The 21,374-nt window shown below is 45.9% G+C and overlaps 1 protein-coding gene across 1 annotated transcript in view; it reads left to right on the top strand.

Moving 5' to 3' along the window:
- SLC4A5 (solute carrier family 4 member 5) overlaps positions 1-21,374 on the top strand; it is a 222,869-nt gene that overhangs the window by 112,789 nt on the left and 88,706 nt on the right. The window contains exons 11-13 of the mRNA XM_038746335.1: positions 3,109-3,283; positions 9,982-10,115; positions 15,182-15,453. Of these exons, the coding sequence (XP_038602263.1) occupies positions 3,109-3,283; positions 9,982-10,115; positions 15,182-15,453 (581 nt within the window). The remainder of the gene's footprint in view (positions 1-3,108; positions 3,284-9,981; positions 10,116-15,181; positions 15,454-21,374) is intronic.

The following is a 21,374-nucleotide window of genomic DNA, read 5'->3' on the forward strand; positions in this document are numbered from 1 at the left end:
TGCAGAACACTGTACTAAGCGCTTGGGAAGTACAAGTCGGCAACGTATAGAGACGGTCCCTTCCACAACGAGCTTCCAATCGAAAGGAAGAGTTTACAGTTTAGAGGACAAGCTTGTGACCGTTATATTGTTATATTGACTCAGCACACCGTAAGCACTCAATAAATATGATTAATTGACTGACTGGTGACCCCTCCCACCTTAATAATAATAATAATAATAATAATAATAATAATAGTGGTATTTGTTAAGCGCTTACTATGTGCAAAGCACGGTTCTAAGAGCTGGGAGGGGCTACAAGGTGATCATCATCATCATCAATCGTATTTATTGAGCGCTTACTGTGTGCAGAGCACTGTACTAAGCGCTTGGGAAGTACAAATTGGCAACATATAGAGACAGTCCCTACCCAACAGTGGGCTCACAGTCTAAAAGGGGGAGACAGAGAACAAAACCACGTTGTCCCACTTGGGGCTCACAGTCTTCATCCCCATTTTGCAGATGAGGGAACTGAGGCACAGAGAAGTTAAGCGACTTGCCCAAAGTCACACAGCTGGCAAGTGGCAGAGCCAGGATTCGAACCCATGACCTCTGACTCCCAAGCCCTCCCTCTTTCCACTGAGCCATGCTGCTTCCCCGGAGAAGAAGAAGGCCTTGAGAAGGAGCATGGCTTAGGGAATAGAGTCCAGGCTTGGGAGTCAGAAGGATCTGGGTTCTAATCCCAGCTCCGCCACATGTCCTCAGTGTGGCCTTGGACAAGTCACTTCACTTCTCTGGGCCTCAGTTACCTCATCTGTAAAATGGGGATGGAGAGCATGAGGAGGGTAGGGAGGGTAGGAACTGTCTCTATATGTTGCCAACTTGTACTTCCCAAGCGCTTAGTACAGTGCTCTGCACCCAGTAATCAATCAATCAATCGTATTTATTGAGCGCTTACTGTGTGCAGAGCACTGTACTAAGTGTTTGGGAAGTACAAGTTGGCAACTTATAGAGACAGTCCCTGCCCAACAGTGGGCTCACAGGCTAAAAGGGGGAGACAGAGAACAAAACCAAACATACTAACAAAATAAAATAAATAGAATAGATATGTACAAGTTAAATAAATAGAGTAATAAATATGTACAAACATATATACATATTTACAGGTGCTGTGGGGAAGAATAAGTGAGTAAGCACTCAATAAATACGATTATTGATTGATTGACAGGGACTGTATCCAACCTGATAAACTTGTATCTACCCCAATGCTTAGAAAAGGGCTTGGCATGTAGTACGCACTGAACAAGTACCATAATTATTATTACTATTATCATCATCACCGTCGTCATTATTATTATTACTATTATCATTATTATCGCTATCATTATCGTTATTATCATTATTATCATCATTAATAACTTCAATTCAATCGTATTTCTTGAGCAAGTATAACTTGAGCAAGTATTTCACTTCTCTGGGCCTCAGTTACCTCATCTGTAATATGGGGACTAAGACTGAAAAGCAGCGTGGCTCAGTGGAAAGAGCCCAGGCTTTGGAGTCAGAGGTCACGGGTTCAAATCCCGGTTCCACCAATTGTCAGCTGGGTGACTTTGGGTAAGTCATTTGACTTCTCTGGGCCTCAGTGACCTCATCTGTAAAATGGGGATTAAGACTGTGAGCCCCCCGTGGGACAACCTGATCACCTTGTAACCTCCCCCGTGCTTAGAACAGTGCTTTGCACATAGGAAGTGCATAATAAATGCCATTATTATTATTATTATTATTATTAAGACTGTGAATGCCATAAGAGACAAGGGACTGTTTCCAACCTCCTTAACTTGTAACTACCCCGTGCTTAGAACTGTGCTTGGCACATAGTAAGCCCTTAACAAATACCACAACATTATTATTATTATTATTATTATTATTATTATTATTATTATTACCCTGGGCAAGTCACTACTCTTCTCTGGGCCTCAATTCCCTCATCTGTAAAATGGGGATTAAGAACATGAGCAAGTCGTTTAACTTCTCTGGACCTCAGTAAAATGGGGATAACAATGATTGCATTTGTTAAGCGCTTACTATGTGCCAAGCACTGTTCTAAGCGCTGGGGTAGATACAAGCTAATCAGGTTGTGGGGCTCACACTCTTCATCCCCACTTTACAGATGAGGGAACTGAGACCCAGAGAAGTGAATAATAATAATAATAATAATGGTACTTGTTAAGTGTTTACCATGTGCCAAGCACTGTTCTAAGCACTAGGGTAGACACAAGCTAATCAGCTTGTCCCACGTGGGGCTCACACTCTTCATCCCCATTTTACAGATGAGGGAACTGAGGCCCAGAGAAGTGGATAATAATAATAATTAATAATAATAATAATGGTACTTGTTAAGTGCTTACCATGTGCCAAGCACTGTTCTAAGCACTGGGGGGATACAAGGTGATCAGGTTGTCCGAAGTGGGGCTCCCAGTCTTCATCCCCATTTTACAGATGAGGGAACTGAGGCCCAGAGAAGTGGATAATAATAATAATAATAATAATAATAATAATAATAATAATTATGCTTGTTAAGCGCTTACCATATGCCAAGCACTGTTCTAAGTGCTGGAGGGGATACAAGGTGATCAGGTTGTCCCCAGTGGGGCTCCCAGTCTTCATCCCCATTTTACAGATGAGGGAACTGAGGCCCAGAGAAGTGAATAATAATAATAATAATAATAATAATAATAATAATAATGGTACTTGTTAAGCACTTACAATGTGCAAAGAACTGTTCTAAGTGCTGGGGGGATACAAGGTGATCAGGTTGTCCACCGTGGGGCTCCCAGTCTTCATCCCCATTTTCCAGATGAGGCACCTGAGGCCCAGAGAAGTGAAGCGACTTGCCCAAAGTCACCCAGCTGACCAGTGGTGGGATTAGAACCCACGACCTCTGGCTTCCAAGCCCGGGCTCTCGCCACCGAGCCCCGCTGCCTCCTCAAGATGGAAGCCGTGAGGCCCACGTGCGACAGGTTGGACCGCGTCCAACCCGCTGAACTTGTACCTACCCCTAGCGCTTAGTCCAGTGGTTGGCGTATCATAGGCGCTTAAACAGTAATCGTTGCGTTTGTCTTTGCTCAGGTTCTGCGGTGGCCTGTTGCTAGACATTAAGAGGAAGTGGCCCTGGTTCCCCAGCGACTTCTCCGACGGTTTCCACCTGCAGTCGGTGTCGGCGGTCCTCTTCATCTACCTGGGCTGCATCACCAACGCCATCACCTTCGGCGGCCTCTTGGGAGACGCCACTGACAACTACCAGGTCATAATGCCCCCAATCCCTCTGCCCACCCGCCAAGCTCGCTCTCTTCCTCCCTTCAAGGCCCTACTGAGAGCTCACCTCCTCCAGGAGGCCTTCCCACACTGAGCCCCTTCCTTCCTCTCCCCCTCATCCTCCCCTCCATCCCCCCCATCTTACCTCCTTCCCTTCCCCACAGCACCTGTATATATGAATATATGTTTGTACATATTTATTACTCTATTTATTTATTTATTTATTTATTTTACTTGTACATATCTCTTCTATTTATTTTATTTTGTTAGTGTGTTTGCTTTTGTTCTCCGTCTCCCCCTTTTAGACTGTGAGCCCACTGTTGGGTAGGGACTGTCTCTAGACGTTGCCAATTTGTACTTCCCAAGCGCTTAGTACAGCGCTCTGCACACAGTAAGCGCTCGATAAATACGATTGATGATGATAATGATAATCACCATGGCATTTGTGAATCAATCAATCGGTCGTATTTATTGAGCGCTTACTATGTGCAGAGCGCTGTACTAAGCGCTTGGGAAGTGCAAATTGGCAACATATAGAGACAGTTCCTACCCAACAGTGGGCTCACAGTCTAAAAGGGGGAGACAGAGAATAAAAACCAAACATACTAACAAAATAAAATAAATAGGATAGATATGTACAAGTAAAATAAATCAATCAATAAATAGAGTAATAAATATGTACAAGCATATATACATATATGCAGGTGCTGTGGGGAAGGGAAGGAGGTAAGATGGGGGATGGAGAGGGGGACGAGGGGGAGAGGAAGGAAGGGGCTCAGTCTGGGAAGGCCTCCTGGAGGAGGTGAGCTCTCAGCAGGGCCTTGTGAAGCGCTTACTACGTGCAAAGCACTGCTCTAAGCGCTGGGGACGTCACGAGGTGATCAGGAATGGGATCTGGGATTCAGACCTCCAACAGCTTGGAAAGCCCAGCCCCTCTGCCCCAGAGGGAACTTTCCGGCCTTTGGGCAATCTATCAAACCAAAGGTTTTGAGTGAGCGCTTACTGTGTGCAGAGCACTGTACTAAGCGCTTGGGCGAGTACAGTGCAACAGAGTCGGTCGACGTGTCCCCTGCCCATAAGAAATTACAAGCTGTGGAAATACCTGCGACCTCAGTTGGGCCTGAATCTAAGTCGAAGTGACATCTTAGAGAAGCGGCGTGGCTCAGCGGAAAGAGCACAGGCTTTGGAATCAGAGGTCATGGGTTCGTATCCCGGCTCTGCCGCATGTCTGCTGTGTGACCTTGGGGAAGTCACTTCACTTCTCTGAGCCTCAGTGACCTCGTCTGGAAAATGGGGATTAAGACTGTGAACCCCACGTGGGACAACCTGATCACCTTGTATCCCCCCAGCGCTTAGAACAGTGCTTTGCACATAGTAAGCGCTTAACAAATGCCAACATTATTATTATTATTATCAGGAGGCCTTCCCAGACTGAGCCCCCTCCTTCCTCTCCTAATCATGGTATTTGCGAAGCGCTTACTACGTGCAAAGCACTGCTCTAAGCGCTGGGGAGGTTACAAGGTGATCAGGAGGCCTTCCCAGACTGAGCCCCCTCCTCCCCCTCTCCATCCCCCCCGCCTTACCTCCTTCCCTTCCCCACAGCACCTGTATATATGGATATATGTTTGTACGGATTTATTACTCTATTTATTTTACTTCTGCATATTTATTCTATTTATTTTATTCTGTTACTATAATAATAATAATAATGGCATTTATTAAGCGCTTACTGTGTGCAAAGCACTGTTCTAAGCACTGGGGAGGTTACAAGGTGATCAGGTTGTCCCATGGGGGGCTCACAGTCTTTCTCTCCATTTTACAGATGAGGTAACTGAGGCCCAGAGAAGTTAAGTGACTTGCCCAAGGTCACACAGCTAAGTGGTGGAGCAGGGATTTGAACCCATGACCTCTGACTCCAAAGCCCGGGCTTTTTCCATTGAGCCACGCTGCTTCTCTATGTTTTGTTTTGTTGTCTGTCTCCCCCTTCTAGACTGTGAGCCCACTGTCGGGTAGGGACTGTCTCTATATGTTGCCAACTTGGACTTCCCAAGCGCTTAGTCCAGTGCTCTGCACACAGTAAGCGCTCAATAAATATGATTGAATGAATGAATGAATGTATATATGTTTGTACGTATTTATTACTCTATTTGTTTATTTTATTTGGACACATTTATTCTATTTATTTTATTCTGTTAACATGTTTTGTTTTGTTCCCTGTCTCCCCCTTCTAGACTGTGAGCCCACTGTTGGGTAGGGACCGTCCCTAGATGTTGCCAACTTGGACTTCCCAAGTGCTTAGTCCAGTGCTCTGCACACAGTAAGCGCTCAATAAATACGATTGAATGAATGAATATATATGTTTGTACGTATTTATTACTCTATTCATTTTATTTGGACACATTTATTCTATTTATTTTATTCTTTTAATATGTTTTGTTGTCTGTCTCCCCCTCCTAGCCTGTGAGCCCGCTGTTGGGTAGGGGCCGTTTCTAGATGTTGCCAACTTGGACTTCCCAAGCGCTTAGTCCGGTGCTCTGCACACAGTAAGCGCTCAATAAATACGATTGAATGAATGAATCAGGTTGTCCCATGGGGGGCTCACAGTCTCCTAGACTGTGAGCCCACCTCCTAGACTGTGAGCCCACTGTTGGGTAGGGACCGTCTCTATATGTTGCCAACTTGTACTTCCCAAGCGCTTAGTCCAGTGCTCTGCACACAGTAAGCGCTCAATAAATACGATTGAATGAATGAATCCCCATTTGACAGGTGAGGGAACTGAGGCCCAGAGGGGTGAAGTGACTTGCCCAAAGTCACCCAGCTGACAAGTGGCGGGGCCGGGATTTGAACACGTGACCTCTGACTCCAAAGCCCGGGCTCTTTCCACTGAGCCACGCTGCTTCTCAGCCGGCCCAGTCCACCGCCCCCGGGGCCAAGGTGCATCCAAGACACAACGTCCCGAAGCAGTGTAGCCGAATGGTTAGAGCCCGGACCTGGGCGTCGGAAAGACCTGGGTTCTGATCCCGGCTCCTCTTGTTGACTGCTGGGTGACCTCGGCCAAGGCACTTCACCTCTCTGGGCCTCAGTTACCTTGTTTCAAAAAATGGGGATTCATTCATTCATTCCTTCAATCGTATTTATTGAGCGCTTACAGTGTGCAGAGCACTGGACTAAGCGCTTGGGAAGGACAAGCAGCATGGCTCAGTGGAAAGAGCCTGGGCTTTGGAGTCAGAGGTCATGGGTTCAAATCCCGGCTCCGCCAACTCTCAGCTGTGTGACTTGGGGCAAGTCACTTCACTTCTCTGGGCCTCAGTTCCCTCATCTGTAAAATGGGGGTTAAAACTGTGAGCCCCACGTGGGACAACCTGATCACCTTGTAACCTCCCCAGCGCTTAGAACAGTGCTTTGCACATAGTAAGCGCTTAACAAATACCGTTATTATTACTATTATTATTATTAAAATGGGGATTAAAACCGTGAGCCCCCTCCCCAGGACAACCTGATCACCTTGTAACCTCCCCAGCGCTTAGAACAGTGCTTTGCACATAGTAAGCGCTTAACAAATACTGTTATTATTACTATTATTATTATTAAAATGGGGATTAAGACTGTGAGCCCCCATGGGACAACCTGATCACCTTGTAACCTCCCCAGCACTTAGAACAGTGCTTTGCACATAGTAAGCGCTTAACAAATACCGTTATTATTACTATTATTATTATTAAAATGGGGATTAAAACTGTGAGCCCCCTCCCCGGGACAACCTGATCACCTTGTAACCTCCCCAGCGCTTAGAACAGTGCTTTGCACGTAGTAAGCACTTAACAAATACCATCATTATTAGTAGTATTATTATTGGAAATCGGCAACCTATATAGACGGTCCCTACCCATCATCGGGGAAGGCCTGGAGCTCCAGGTGGGACAGGGACTGTGTTCAACCTGCTGAACTTCTAGGGACTGTCTCTATATGTTGCCAACTTCCCAAGCGCTTAGTGCAGTGCTCTGCACATAGTAAGCGCTCAATAAATACGATTGATTGATTGATTGATTCACTTACTATGTGCCGAGCACTGTTCTAAGCGCTGGGGTAGATACAAGGTGATCAGGTTGTCCCCCGGGGGGTTCACAGCCTTAATCCCCATTTTGCAGATGAGGGAACTGAGGCCCAGAGAAGTGAAGTGACTCGCCCAAAGTCACCCAGCTGACAAGCGGCAGAGGCGGGATTAGAACCCACGACCTCTGACTCCCAAGCCCGGGCTCTTTCCACTGAGCCACGCTGCTTCTCTAACCCCAGCACTTAGTATGGTGCCTGGCACGTAGTAAGCGTTTAACAAATACCATAAAAAACTTCTCTGGTCCTCAGTTACCATGTCTCAAAAATGGGGATTAAGGCCACGAGCCCCATATGGAACAGGGATTGTGTCATCATCATCATCATCATCAATCGTATTTATTGAGTGCTTACTGTGCGCAGAGCACTGTACTAAGCGCTTGGGAAGTACAAATTGGCAACATATAGACAGTCCCTACCCAACAGTGGGCTCACAGTCTAAAAGGGGGAGATAAAACCAAACATACTAACAAAATAAAATAAATAGAATAGATATATACAAGTAAAATAAATAAATAAATAAATAGAGTAATAAATATGTACAAACAACCTGATGAGCTCATATCTACCCCAGTGCTTAACACAGTGCTTGGCACCTAGTAAGCATTTAACAAAAACTTCTCTGTGCCTCAGTTCCCTCATCTGTAAAATGAGGATAAAGGCCGTGAGCCCCATGTGGGACGGACTGTGTCCAACCTAATGAGTTGTGTCTACCCTAGCGCTTAATAAATACAGCACCTGGAACATAATAATAATAATAATAATAATAATAATAATAGTAATGATGGTATTTGTTAAACTCCTTCGGAGAAGCAGCGTGGCTCCGTGGAAAGATCCTGGGCTTGGGAGTCAGAGGTCATGGGTTCTAATCCCGGCTACGCCGCTTGTCAGCTGGGTGACTTTGAGCAAGTCACTTCACTTCTCTGGGCCTCAGTTCCCTCATCTGTCAAATGGGAATGAAGACTGTGAGCCCCCTGTGGGACCACCTGATCACCTTGTATCCTCCCCAGCGCTTAGAACGGTGCTTGGCACATAGTAAACGCTTAGCAAATGCCATCGTTATTATTTATTATTATTAATCAATCAGTCCAGCGTATTTATTTTAGACTTTTAGACTGTGAGCCCACTCTTTTAGACTGTGAGCCCACTGTTGGGTAGGGACTGTCTCTAGATGTTGCCAACTTGTACTTCCCAAGCGCTTAGTCCAGTGCTCTGCACACAGTAAGCGCTCAATAAATACGATTGATTGATTGATTGAGTGCTTACTGTGTGCAGAGCACTGGACTAAGCGCTTGGGAGAGTATACTGGAGATTTGGAAGTGAGACGGCAGCACGGCCACAGCGAGACTGTTAAGTCTTCACTTCGAATCTTTCAACTGACAACGAGATATGGATTCCTTTATTCCTTTTAGGCTGTGAGCCCACTATTGGGTAGGGACTGTCTCTATATGTTGCCAACTTCTACTTCCCAAGCGCTTAGTCCAGTGCTCTGCACACAGTAAGCACTCAATAAATACGATTGATTGATTGATTGATCAGTAAAATTTCGAAACGTCTATGTTGAGAGTCATCCGAATTTGGATTCGTTTCATTTCATTTAGGATGAGTTTCCTCTCAGTCCATTACTGTGTGTGAACCCTAGCTCCTTTGGTGACTTAGTCACTTCACTTCTCTGAGCCTCAGTGACCTCCTCTGTAAAATGGGGATTAAGATTGTGAGCCCCACGTGGGACAACCTGATCACCTTGTGTGTGTCCCCCCAGCGCTTAGAACAGTGCTTTGCATGTAGTAAGCGCTTAACAAATGCCATTATTATTATTATTATTATTAGGGATGGTACTAGGGTTGATGAAAATGATGGCATTTTGTTAAGTGCTTACTATGTGCAGAGCACTGTTCTAAGCGCTGGGGAAGGATACAAGGCAATCAAGTTGTCCCACGTGGGGCTCACAGTCTTCATCCCCATTTTACAGATGAGGGAACTGAGGCTCAGAGAAGTTAAGTGACTTCATCATCATCATCAATCGTATTTATTGAGCGCTTACTATGTGCAGAGCACTGTACTAAGCGCTTGGGAAGTACAAATTGGCAACATATAGAGACAGTCCCTACCCAACAGTGGGCTCACAGTCTAAAAGCGGGAGACAGAGAACAAAAGCAAACATACTAACAAAACAAAATAAATAGGATAGATATGTACAAGTAAAAAAATGAATAAATAGAGTAATAAATATGTACAAACATATATACATATATACAGCTGCTGTGGGAAAGGGAAGGAGGTAAGATGGGGGGATGGAGAGGGGGACGAGGGCAAGTGACTTGCCCAAGGTCACGCAGCAGACATGTGGCAGAGCCGGGATTCAAACCCATGACCTCTGACTCCAAAGCCCGGGCTCTTTCCACTGAGCCACGCTGGAGAGAAAAAGTGGTGGGGAGGGGGAAACTTGAGAAAAGGAAATGTTCAGCGTAAAATCATTCATTCATTCAATCGTGTTTATTGAGCGCTTACTGAGCGCAGAGCACTGGACTAAGCGCTTGGGGAGGACACGTTGGTCTTCTCTCCCACTGTCCCCAGGGAGTGATGGAGAGCTTCCTGGGCACGGCCATGGCCGGCTCCGTCTTCTGCCTGTTCGCCGGGCAACCCCTCATCATCCTCAGCAGCACGGGCCCCATCCTCATTTTCGAGAAGCTCCTCTTCGACTTCAGCAAGTAGGTGGCCGGCCCCGCTGACCCGACGGGCGGGAGAGCGTTTTAGGAAAACTCAAGGCAGGGATAGGGGAGCGGCGCGGTCGGATGGAAAGTCTTTCAGACTGGGAGCCCACCGTTGGGTAGGGACCGTCTCTATATGTTGCCAATTTGTACTTCCCAAGCGCTTAGTACGGTGCTCTGCACATGGTAAGCGCTCAATAAATACGATTGATGATGATGATGATGATGGAAAGCGCACGGGCCTGGGAATCGGAGGAGCTGGCTCCTGATCATTCATTCATTCATTCAATCATATTTATTGAGCGCTTACTGTGTGCAGAGCCCACTGTTGGGTAGGGACCGTCTCTATATGTTGCCAATTTGTACTTCCCAAGCGCTTAGTACGGTGCTCTGCACATGGTAAGCGCTCAATAAATACGATTGATGATGATGATGATGATGGAAAGCGCACGGGCCTGGGAATCGGAGGAGCTGGCTCCTAATCATTCATTCATTCATTCAATCATATTTATTGAGCACTTACTGTGTGCAGAGCACTGTGCTAAGCGCTTGGGAAGTCCAAGTTGGCAACATCTAGAGACGGTCCCTACCCAACAACGGGCTCACAGGCTAGAAGCGGGGAGACACACAATAACACAAGTAGACAGGCCCAATTGGCCCCCTGCCCGGTGCGTCCTCTCGGCTACCTAAGGCTGGAGAAAGCAGCGTGGCTCAGTGGGAAGAGCCCGGGCTTTGGAGTCCGAGGTCGTGGGTTCAAATCCCGGCTCTGCCACTTGTCGGCTGGGTGACTGGGGGCAAGCCGCTTCGCTTCTCTGGGCCTCGGTTCCCTCATTTGTAAAACGGGGGTGAAGACTGTGAGCCCCCCCGTGAGACAACCTCATCACCTTGGTGAAGCAGCGTGGCTCGGTGGAAAGAGTCAGAGGTCACGGGTTCAAATCCCGGCTCCGCCAATTGTCAGCTGGGCGACTTGGGGCAAGTCACTCAACTTCTCTGGGCCTCAGTGACCTCATCTGGAAAATGGGGATGAAGACTGTGAGCCCCCCGTGGGACAACCTGATCACCTTGTAACCTCCCCAGGCATAGAACAGTGCTTTGCACATAGTAAGTGCTTAATCAACCAATCAATCAATCAATCGTATTTATTGAGCGCTTACTGTGTGCAGAGCACTGGACTAAGCGCTTGGGAAGTTCAAGTTGGCAACATCTAGAGACAGTCCCTACCCAAGAGTGGGCTCACAGTCTAAAAGGGGGAGACAGAGAACAAAACCAAACATACTAACAAAATAAAATAAATAGAATAGATATGTACAAGTAAAATAAATAAATAGAGTAATAAATATGTACAAACATATATCCATATATACAGGTGCTGTGGGGAAGGGAAGGAGGTAAGATGGGGGGATGGAGAGGGGGACGAGGGGGAGGCTTAATGAATGCCATTATTATTATTATTATTATTATTATTATTATTATTATCACCTTGTTACCTCCCCAGCACTTAAAACAGTGCTTTGCACATAGTAAGCGCTTAACAAATGCCATCATCATTATCATTATTATTATTATTCTGATCCCAGCTCCGCCACTTATCAGCTGTGTGACTTTGGGCAAGTCGCTTCACTTCTCTGGGCCTCAGTTCCCTCTTCTGGGAAATGGGGATGAAGACTGTGAGCCCCACGTGGGACAACCTGATCACCTCCTATCTACCCCAGCGCTTAAAACAGTGCTTGGCACATAGTAAGCGCTTAACAAATACCATCATTATTATTATTATTATTCTTACCTATTCCCACTCATCCCCCTCACCCACACAGATCCTCCATCCCTGTGCGGGGGCGAGCCGGCACCAGGCTGCAGCCCACCGATCCCCTCTCGATCGTATTTATTGAGCGCTTCCTGTGTGCAGAGCACTGTACTAAGCGCTTGGGAAGTGCAAGTCGACAACATATAGAGACGGTCCCTACTCAACGACGGGCTCACAGTCTAGAAGGGTTGGTGACAGTGGTCCCTAGGTTAGCTTAAAAACTGAGTACAAAGGAAATAGGAAGGAAGAACAAAATCCAAAACCAGCCCTAAGACTGGGAATGAATGAAAATGAATCAATTTTCGATCCCATCCAGGCAATTAATGAAAGAGCTCAAAGAGGCTCAGTGGGAAAGAGCCCGGGCTTTGGAGTCAGAGGTCATGGGTTCAAATCCCGGCTCCACCACTTGTCAGCTGGGTGACTTTGGGCAAAGTCACTTCACTTCTCTGGGCCTCAGTTCCCTCATCTGTAAAATGGGGATGAAGACTGTGAGCCTCACGTGGGACGACCTCATCACCTTGTATCCTCCCAGCGCTTAGAACAGTGCTTTGCACATAGTAAGCGCTTAATAAATGCCAACATTATTATTATTATTATTAAATGGGATTTTTAATTTTCCTTTTTCCACGACGCTCTAGGGCACTCCACTTGAAAAGCGAGAGGTGGTTTCCACTTACTTCCCACTGATTTGATCGCATTTATTGAGCGCTTACTGCGTGCAGAGCACTGTACTAAGCGCTTGGGAAGTACAAGTTGGCAAAATATGGAGACGGTCCCTACCCAACAGTGGGCTCACAGTTCTGTGTGCAGAGCTCTGTACTGAGCGCTTGGGAAGTACAATTCAGACATAAAGAGAGACAATCCCCGCCCACCCTGGGCTTACTTTCATTCATTCAATCGTATTTGTTGAGCACTTACTGTGTGCAGAGCACTGTACTAAGCACTTGGGAAGTACAAGTTGGCAACATATAGAGATGGTCCCTACTCAACAACGGCCTCACAGTACTGTGTGCAGAGCACTGTACTAAGCGCTTGGGAAGTACAAGTTGGCAACATATAGAGACGGTCCCTACTCAACAATGGGCTCACAGTACTGTGTGCAGAGCGCTGTACTAAGCGCTTGGGAAGTACACTTCAGCCATAATAATAATAATGATGGCATTTATTCAGCGCTTACTATGTGCAAAGCACTGTTCTAAGCGCTGGGGAGGTTACAAGGTGATCAGGTTGTCCCTCGGGGGGCTCACAGTCTTCATCCCCATTTTGCAGATGAGGGAACTGAGGCCCAGAGAAGTGAAGTGACTTGCCCAAAGTCACACAGCTGACAAGTGGTGGAGCCGGGATTTGAACCCATGACCCCTGACTCCGAAGCCCGGCCTCTTTTCCACCAAGCCACCCTGCTTCTCTAAAGAGCCATAAAGAGAGACACTCCCCACCCACCCTGGGCTTACTTCCATTCATTCATTCATTCATTCATTCATTCAATGGTATTTATTGAGCGCTCACTGTGTGCATTCATTCATTCATTCAATTATATTTATTGAGCGCTCACTGTGTGCATTCATTCATTCATTCAATCGTATTTATTGAGCGCTCACTGTGCGCATTCATTCATTCATTCAATCGTATTTATTGAGCGCTCACTGTGTGCATTCATTCATTCATTCAATCGTATTTATTGAGCGCTCACTGTGTGCATTCATTCATTCATTCAATCGTATTTATTGAGCGCTCACTGTGTGCATTCATTCATTCATTCAATCATATTTATTGAGCGCTCACTGTGCATTCATTCATTCATTCAATCGTATTTATGGAGCGCTCACTGTGCGCATTCATTCATTCATTCAATCGTATTTATTGAGCGCTCACTGTGTGCATTCATTCATTCATTCAGTCGTATTTATTGAGCGCTCACTGTGTGCATTCATTCATTCATTCAATCGTATTTATTGAGCGCTCACTGTGTGCATTCATTCATTCATTCAATCGTATTTAAAGAGCGCTCACTGTGTGCATTCATTCATTCATTCAATCGTATTTATTGAGGGCTCACTGTGTGCATTCATTCATTCATTCAATCGTATTTATTGAGCGCTCACTGTGTGCATTCATTCATTCATTCAGTCATATTTATTGAGCGCTCACTGTGTGCATTCATTCATTCATTCAATCGTATTTATTGAGCGCTCACTGTGTGCATTCATTCATTCATTCAATCGTATTTATTGAGCGCTCACTGTGCGCATTCATTCGTTCATTCAGTCGTATTTATTGAGCGCTCACTGTGTACATTCATTCAGTCAGTCAGTCATATTTATTGAGCGCTCACTGTGTGCATTCATTCATTCATTCAATCGTATTTATTGAGCGCTCACTGTGTGCATTCATTCATTCATTCAATCGTATTTACTGAGCGCTCACTGTGTGCATTCATTCATTCATTAAATCATATTTATTGAGCTCTCACTGTGTGCATTCATTCATTCATTCAGTCATATTTATTGAGCGCTCACTGTGTGCATTCATTCGTTCATTCAGTCGTATTTATTGAGCGCTTACTGTGTACATTCATTCAGTCAGTCAGTCATATTTATTGAGTGCTCACTGTGTGCATTCATTCATTCATTCAATCGTATTTATTGAGCGCTCACTGTGTGCATTCATTCATTCATTCAATCGTATTTACTGAGCGCTCACTGTGTGCATTCATTCATTCATTAAATCATATTTATTGAGCTCTCACTGTGTGCATTCATTCATTCATTCAGTCATATTTATTGAGCGCTCACTGTGTGCATTCATTCATTCATTCAGTCGTATTTATTGAGCGCTCACTGTGTGCATTCATTCATTCATTCAGTCGTATTTATTGAGCGCTCACTGTGTGCATTCATTCACTCATTCAGTCGTATTTATTGAGCGCTCACTGTGTGCATTCATTCATTCATTCAATCGTATTTAAAGAGCGCTCACTGTGTGCATTCATTCACTCATTCAGTCGTATTTATTGAGCGCTCACTGTGTGCATTCATTCATTCATTCAATCGTATTTAAAGAGCGCTCACTGTGTGCATTCATTCATTCATTCAATCGTATTTATTGAGCGCTCACTGTGTGCAGAGCACTGTACTGAGCGCTTGGGAAGTCCAAGTCGGCAACATCTAGAGACGGCCCCTACCCAACAGCGGGCTCACCAACAAAACAGAGCATATTAACGAAATCCAATAAATAGAAGCGTCTTTCCCCCTCTTCCCCCCAGGCGCAACGGGATCGACTACATGGAATTCCGGCTCTGGATCGGCCTGCACGCGGCCCTTCAGTGCCTGGCTCTGGTAGCGGCCGACGCCAGCTTCATCGTCCAGTACATCACTCGCTTCACCGAGGAGGGCTTCTCCTCCCTCATCAGCTTCATCTTCATCTACGACGCCGTCAAGAAGATGGTCGGGGCCTTCCAGTATTTCCCCCTCAACAGGGGCTTCAGGCCCGACGACGTCACCACCTACAGATGCCAGTGCGTGGCCCCGGACGCAGGTCAGTCGGCCGGCCGGAGCCTGGGAGCGCTTAGTAAGCGCGCGGCGCTGGGCTAAGCGCTTGGGAGAGGATGAGGCGGCAAGAGAGAGAAGCGGCGCGGTGGGGAGGTGGAAGGTCAAGGGTTAATTCAATCGTATTTATTGAGCCTTCTAAACTGTGAGCCCGCTGTGGGGTAGGGACCGTCTCTCTACGTTGCCAACTTGGACTTCCCAAGCGCTTAGTACAGTGCTCTGCACACAGTAAGCGCTCAATAAATACGATTGATTGATTCATTCATTCATTCAATCGTATTTATTGAGCCTTCTAGACCGTGAGCCCGCTGTGGGGTAGGGACCGTCTCTCTACATTGCCAACTTGGACTTCCCAAGCGCTTAGTACAGTGCTCTGCACACAGTAAGCACTCAATAAATACGATTGATTGATTCATTCATTCATTCAGTCGTATTTATTGAGCCTTCTAGACTGTGAGCCCACTGTTGGGTAGGGACCGTCTCTATACGTTGCCAACTTGGACTTCGCAAGCGCTTAGTACAGTGCTCTGCACACAGTAAGTGCTCAGTAAATACGATTGATTGATTGATTGATTGGGAGGTAGAAGGTCAAGGGTTCATTCAGTCGTATTTATTGCCTTCTAGACTGTGAGCCCACTGTTGGGTAGGGACCGTCTCTATATGTTGCCAACTTGGACTTCCCAAGCACTTAGTACAGTGCTCTGCACACAGTAAGCACTCAGTAAATACGATTGATTGATTGATTGATTGATTGGGAGGTGGAAGGTCAAGGGTTCATTCAATCGTAGTTATTGAGCCTTCTAGACTGTGAGCCCACTGTTGGGTAGGGACCGTCTCTATACGTTGCCAACTTGGACTTCCCAAGCGCTTAGAACAGTGCTCGGCACACAGTAAGCACTCAATAAATATGATTGATTGATTGGGAGGTGGAAGGTCAAGGGTTCATTCGGTCGTATTTATTGAGCCTTCTAGACTGTGAGCCTGCTGTTGGGTAGGGACCGTCTCTATATGTTGCCAACTTGGACTTCCCAAGCGCTTAGTGTAGTGCTCTGCACACAGTAAGTGCTCAGTAAATACGATTGATTGATTGATTGATTGGGAGAGTGGAAGGTCAAGCATTCATTCAATCGTATTTATTGAGCCTTCTAGACTGTGAGCCCACTGTTGGGTAGGGACTGTCTTTGTACGTTGCCAACTTGGACTTCCCAAGCGCTTAGTACAGTGCTCTGCACACAGTAAGAGCTCAATAAATACAATTGATTGATTGATTGATTGGGAGGTGGAAGGTCAAGCATTCATTCAATCATATTTATTGAGCCTTCTAGACTGTGAGCCCGCTGTTGGGTAGGGACCGTCTCTATACGTTGCCAACTTGGACTTCCCAAGCATTTAGAACAGTGCTCGGCACACAGTAAGTGCTCAATAAATATGATTGAATGAATGAATGAATTGAGCGCTTACTGTGTGCAGAGCACTGTACTAAGCGCTTGGGAAGTACAAGTTGGCAACGTATAGAGACGGTCCCTACCCAACAGCGGGATGGGTTCAAATCCCGGCTCCACCACTTGTCTACTGTGTGACCTTGGGCCAGTCACTTCACTTCTCTGGGCCTCCGTTCCCTCATCCGTCAAATGGGGACGGAGAGTGGGAGCCCTACGTGGGCCCCGATTTGCTCGGACCCATCTCAGCGCTTAGTACAGTGCCTGGCACATGGTAAGCGCTTAACAAATACCATCATTTGGAGAAGCAGCGTGGCTCAGTGGAAAGAGCCTGGGCTTTGGAGTCAGAGGTCAGGGGTTCAAATCCCGGCTCCACCAATTGTCAGCTGTGTGACTTTGGGCAAGTCACTTCACTTCTCTCTGCCTCAGTGACCTCATCTGGAAAATGGGGATGAAGACTGTGAGCCTCCCAGGGGACAGCCTGATCACTTGAAACCTTCCCAGCGCTTAGAACAGTGCTTTGCACATAGTAAGCACTTAATAAATGCCATCATTATTATATTGTGAGCCTGTTGTTGGGTAGAGACCGTCTCTATATGTTGAGAACTTGTACTTCCCAAGCGCTTAGTCCAGTGCTCTACACACAGTAAGCGCTCAATAAATACGATTGAATGAATGAATTATTATTATTATCATTATTATTAAGAAATAGATGCATTCATTCAATCATATTTATTGAGTGCTTACTGGGGGCAGAGCACTGGGCTAGGCGCTTGGGAGAGGACAAAAGAACAGACACATTCCCTGCCCGCAGTGAGCTTACAGTCTGGAGGGGGAGGCCGACTTGAATAGAAATAAATAAATTACGGCTATGGACAGAAGTGGTGTGGGCCCCCCGTGGGACAACCTGATCACCTTGTAACCTCCCCAGCACTTAGAACAGTGCTTGGCACATAGTAAGTGCTTAATAAATGCCATCACTATTATTATTATCATCATTATTATTAAGAAACAGATGCATTCATTCAATTGTATTGAGGGCTTACTGGCGGCAGAGCACTGGGCTAAGTGCTTGGGAGAGGACAAAAGAATGGACACATTCCCTGCCTGCAGTGAGCTTACATTCTGGAGGGGGAGGCTGAGAAAGAAAGAAAGAAAAGAAGGAAGAAAGAAAGGAAGGAAGAGAGAGAGAGAGAGAGAGAGAGAGAGAGAAAGAAAAAGAAAGACAGACAGACAGGCAGAGAGAGAGAGAGAGAAAGGAAGGAAGGAAGGAAGGAAGGAAGAGAGAAAGAGAGAGAGAGAAAGAAAGAAAGAGAGACAGAAAGAAAGGAAGAAAAAGAAAGAGAGAGAGAAAGAGAAAGAGAGAGAGAGAAAGGAAGAAAGAAAGACAGAAAGAAAAAGAAAGAGAGAGAAAGAGAGAGAGAAAGAAAGGAAGAAAGAGAGACAGAAAGAAAGGAAGAAAAAGAAAGAAAGAAAGAAAGAGAGAAAGAGAAAGAGAGAGAGAGAAAGGAAGAAAGACAGAAAGAGAGAGAGAGAAAGAAAGGAAGAAAGAAAGGAAGAAAGGAAAAGAAAGAAAGAAAGAAAGAAAGAAAGAAAGAAAGAAAGAAACTACGGCTATGGACATGAGTAGTGTGGGGCTGGGGGATGGGGGATGAATAAAGGGAGCAAGTCAGGGCGACACAGAAGGTAGTGGGAGAAGAGGAAAGGAGGATTCAGTCAGGGAAGGCCTCTGGGAGGAGGTGGGCCTTCAATAAGGCTTTGAAGGGGGGAGGAAAGTCATTGTCGAATTTGAGGAGGGAGAGCGTTCCAAGCAATCATCAATCAATGGTATTTATTGAGCGCTTCCTGTGTGCAGAGCACTGGACTAAGCGCTTGGGAAGTCCAAGTTGGCAACATCTAGAGACGGTCCCTACCCCACAGCGGGCTCACAGCCTAGAAGAGAGGATGTGGACGAGAGGTCAGTGGCAAGATAGATGAGCTGGAGGCCCAGTGAGAAGGTGGGCATTTAGAGGAGCCAAGTGTGCGGGCTGGGTTGGAGTAGGAGAGTAGCCGGTTCATTCATTCATTCATTCATTCAATCGTTTTTATTGAGCACTTCCTGTGTGCAGAGCACTGTCCTAAGCGCTTGGGAAGTCCAAGTTGGCAACATATAGAGATGGTCCCTACCCAACAGCGGGCTCACAGTCGAGAAGGGGGAGACAGAGAACAAAACAAAACATATTAAGGAAATAAAATAAGTCGAATAAATATGTACAAGTAAAATAAAGATATAGGGTAATGCGTACAAACATATATGCATATATACAGGTGCTGTGGGGAGGGGAAGGAGGTAAGGTGGGGGGGATGGAGAGGGGGAGGAGGGAGAGAGGAAGGAGGGGGCTCAGTGTGGGAAGGCCTCCTGGAGGAGGTGAGCTCTCAGTAGGGCCTTGAAGGGAGGAAGAGAGAGAGCTTGGCGGGTGGGCAGAGGGGTAGGAGGGGTAGGAGTTGAGGTAGAATGGGGCGAGGGGACTGAATAATAATGATAATAATAATGGTATTTGTCAAGCTCTTTCTATGTGCCAAGCAATGTTCTAAGTGCTGGTTGTCCCACGTGGGGCTCACAGTCTTAATCCCCATTTTCCAGATGCGGGAACTGAGGCCCAGAGAAGGGAAGCGACTTGCCCAGAGTCACACACCTGCCAAGTGGTGGGGCTGGGATTAGAACCGGTAACCTCTGACACCCAAACCCGGGCTTTTCCCACTAAACCATGCTGCTTCCTGCTTTGAAAGCAGGAATCCCGGCTCCGCCACTTGTCAGCTGTGTGACTTTGGGCAAGTCTCTTCGCTTCTCTGGGCCTCAGTTCCCTCATCTGCAAAATGGGGATTAATAATAATAATAAGAAGAAGAATAATAATAAGAATAATAATAATGGTACTTGTTAAGCACTTACTATGTGCAAAGCACTGTTCATTCATTCATTCAATTGTATTTATTGAGCACTTACTGTGTGCGGAGCACTGTACTAAGCGCTTGGGAAGTACAAGTTGACAACATAATGTACTGTACTAAGCGCTTGGGAAGTACAAGTTGGCAACATATAGAGACGGTCCCTACCCAACAGTGGCCTCACTGTTCTAAGTGCTGGGGGGATACAAGGTGATCAGGTTGTCCCACGGGGGGCTCACAATCTTAATCCCCATTTTACTGGGGATTAAAAAAAAAAGCCCGGGCTTTGGAGTCCAGAGGTCATGAGTTCAAATCTCGGCTCCACCAATTGTCAGCTGTGTGACCTTGGGCAAGTCACTTCACTTCTCTGTGCCTCAGTTCCCTCATCTGTAAAATGGGGATTAAGACTGTGAGCCCCCCGTGGGACAACCTGATCACCCTGTAACCTCCCCAGCGCTTAGAACAGTGCTTTGCACATAGTAAGCACTTAATAAATGTCATTATCATTATTATTATTATTATTATTATTATTATTATTAAAGTCGGTGGCAAGGAGTTTCTGTTTAATTCATTCATTCATCCATTCATTCATTCAATCGTATTGAGAGCTTACTGTGTGCAGAGCACTGTACTAAGCGCTTGGGAAGTACAAGTTGGCAACATAACGTGCAGTTGGGTGGGCGACCACTGGAGTTTTCCAAGAATTGGGGAAACATGTCCTGCACGTTTTGATAGAAAAATGATCCGGGCAGCAGAGTGAGGAGTCTACGCACGTGAGCCCGTCGCCAAGGGCTGGGTCGCCATGGACTCCTGGGTCTCTTTCATTCATTCAATCGTATTTATTGAGCACTTACTGTGTGCAGAGCACTGTACTAAGCGCTTGGGAAGTACAAGTAGGCAACATTTAGAGACGGTCCCTACCCAACAACGGGCTCACAGGCTAGAAGGGGGAGACAGGCAACAGAACAAAACATGTTGACAGGTGTCAAAATCATCAGAACAAATAGAATTAAAGCTAGATGCACATCATTAACAAAATAAATAGAGAATATGTACAAATAAAATAAATAGACTTGCACTTCCCAAGCGCTTAGTACAGTGCACTGCACACAGTGAGCGCTCAATAAACACGATTGAATGAATGAATTAACAAAATAAATAGAAAATATGTCCAAGTAAAATAGAGTAATAAATCCATACTGTGAGCCTACTGTTGCGTAGGGACCATCTCCATATGTTGCCAACTTGTACTTCCCAAGCGCTTAGTACAGTGCTCTGCACACAGTACGCGCTCAATAAATACAATTGATTGAATGAATGAATGAATGCTCTGCACACAGTAAGCGCTCAATAAATACGATTGAATGAATGAATGAATGCTCTGCACACCGTAAGCGCTCAATAAATACGATTGAATGAATGCATTAACAAAATAAATAGAAAATATGTACAAGTAAAATAAATGGAGTAATAAATCCATACTGTGAGCCCACTGATGGGTAGGAACTGTCTCTATATGCTGCCGACTGGTACTTCCCAAGCGCT

The sequence above is a fragment of the Tachyglossus aculeatus genome, chromosome 5, assembly GCF_015852505.1.
Source record: "Tachyglossus aculeatus isolate mTacAcu1 chromosome 5, mTacAcu1.pri, whole genome shotgun sequence".
Taxonomy (NCBI): domain Eukaryota; kingdom Metazoa; phylum Chordata; class Mammalia; order Monotremata; family Tachyglossidae; genus Tachyglossus; species Tachyglossus aculeatus.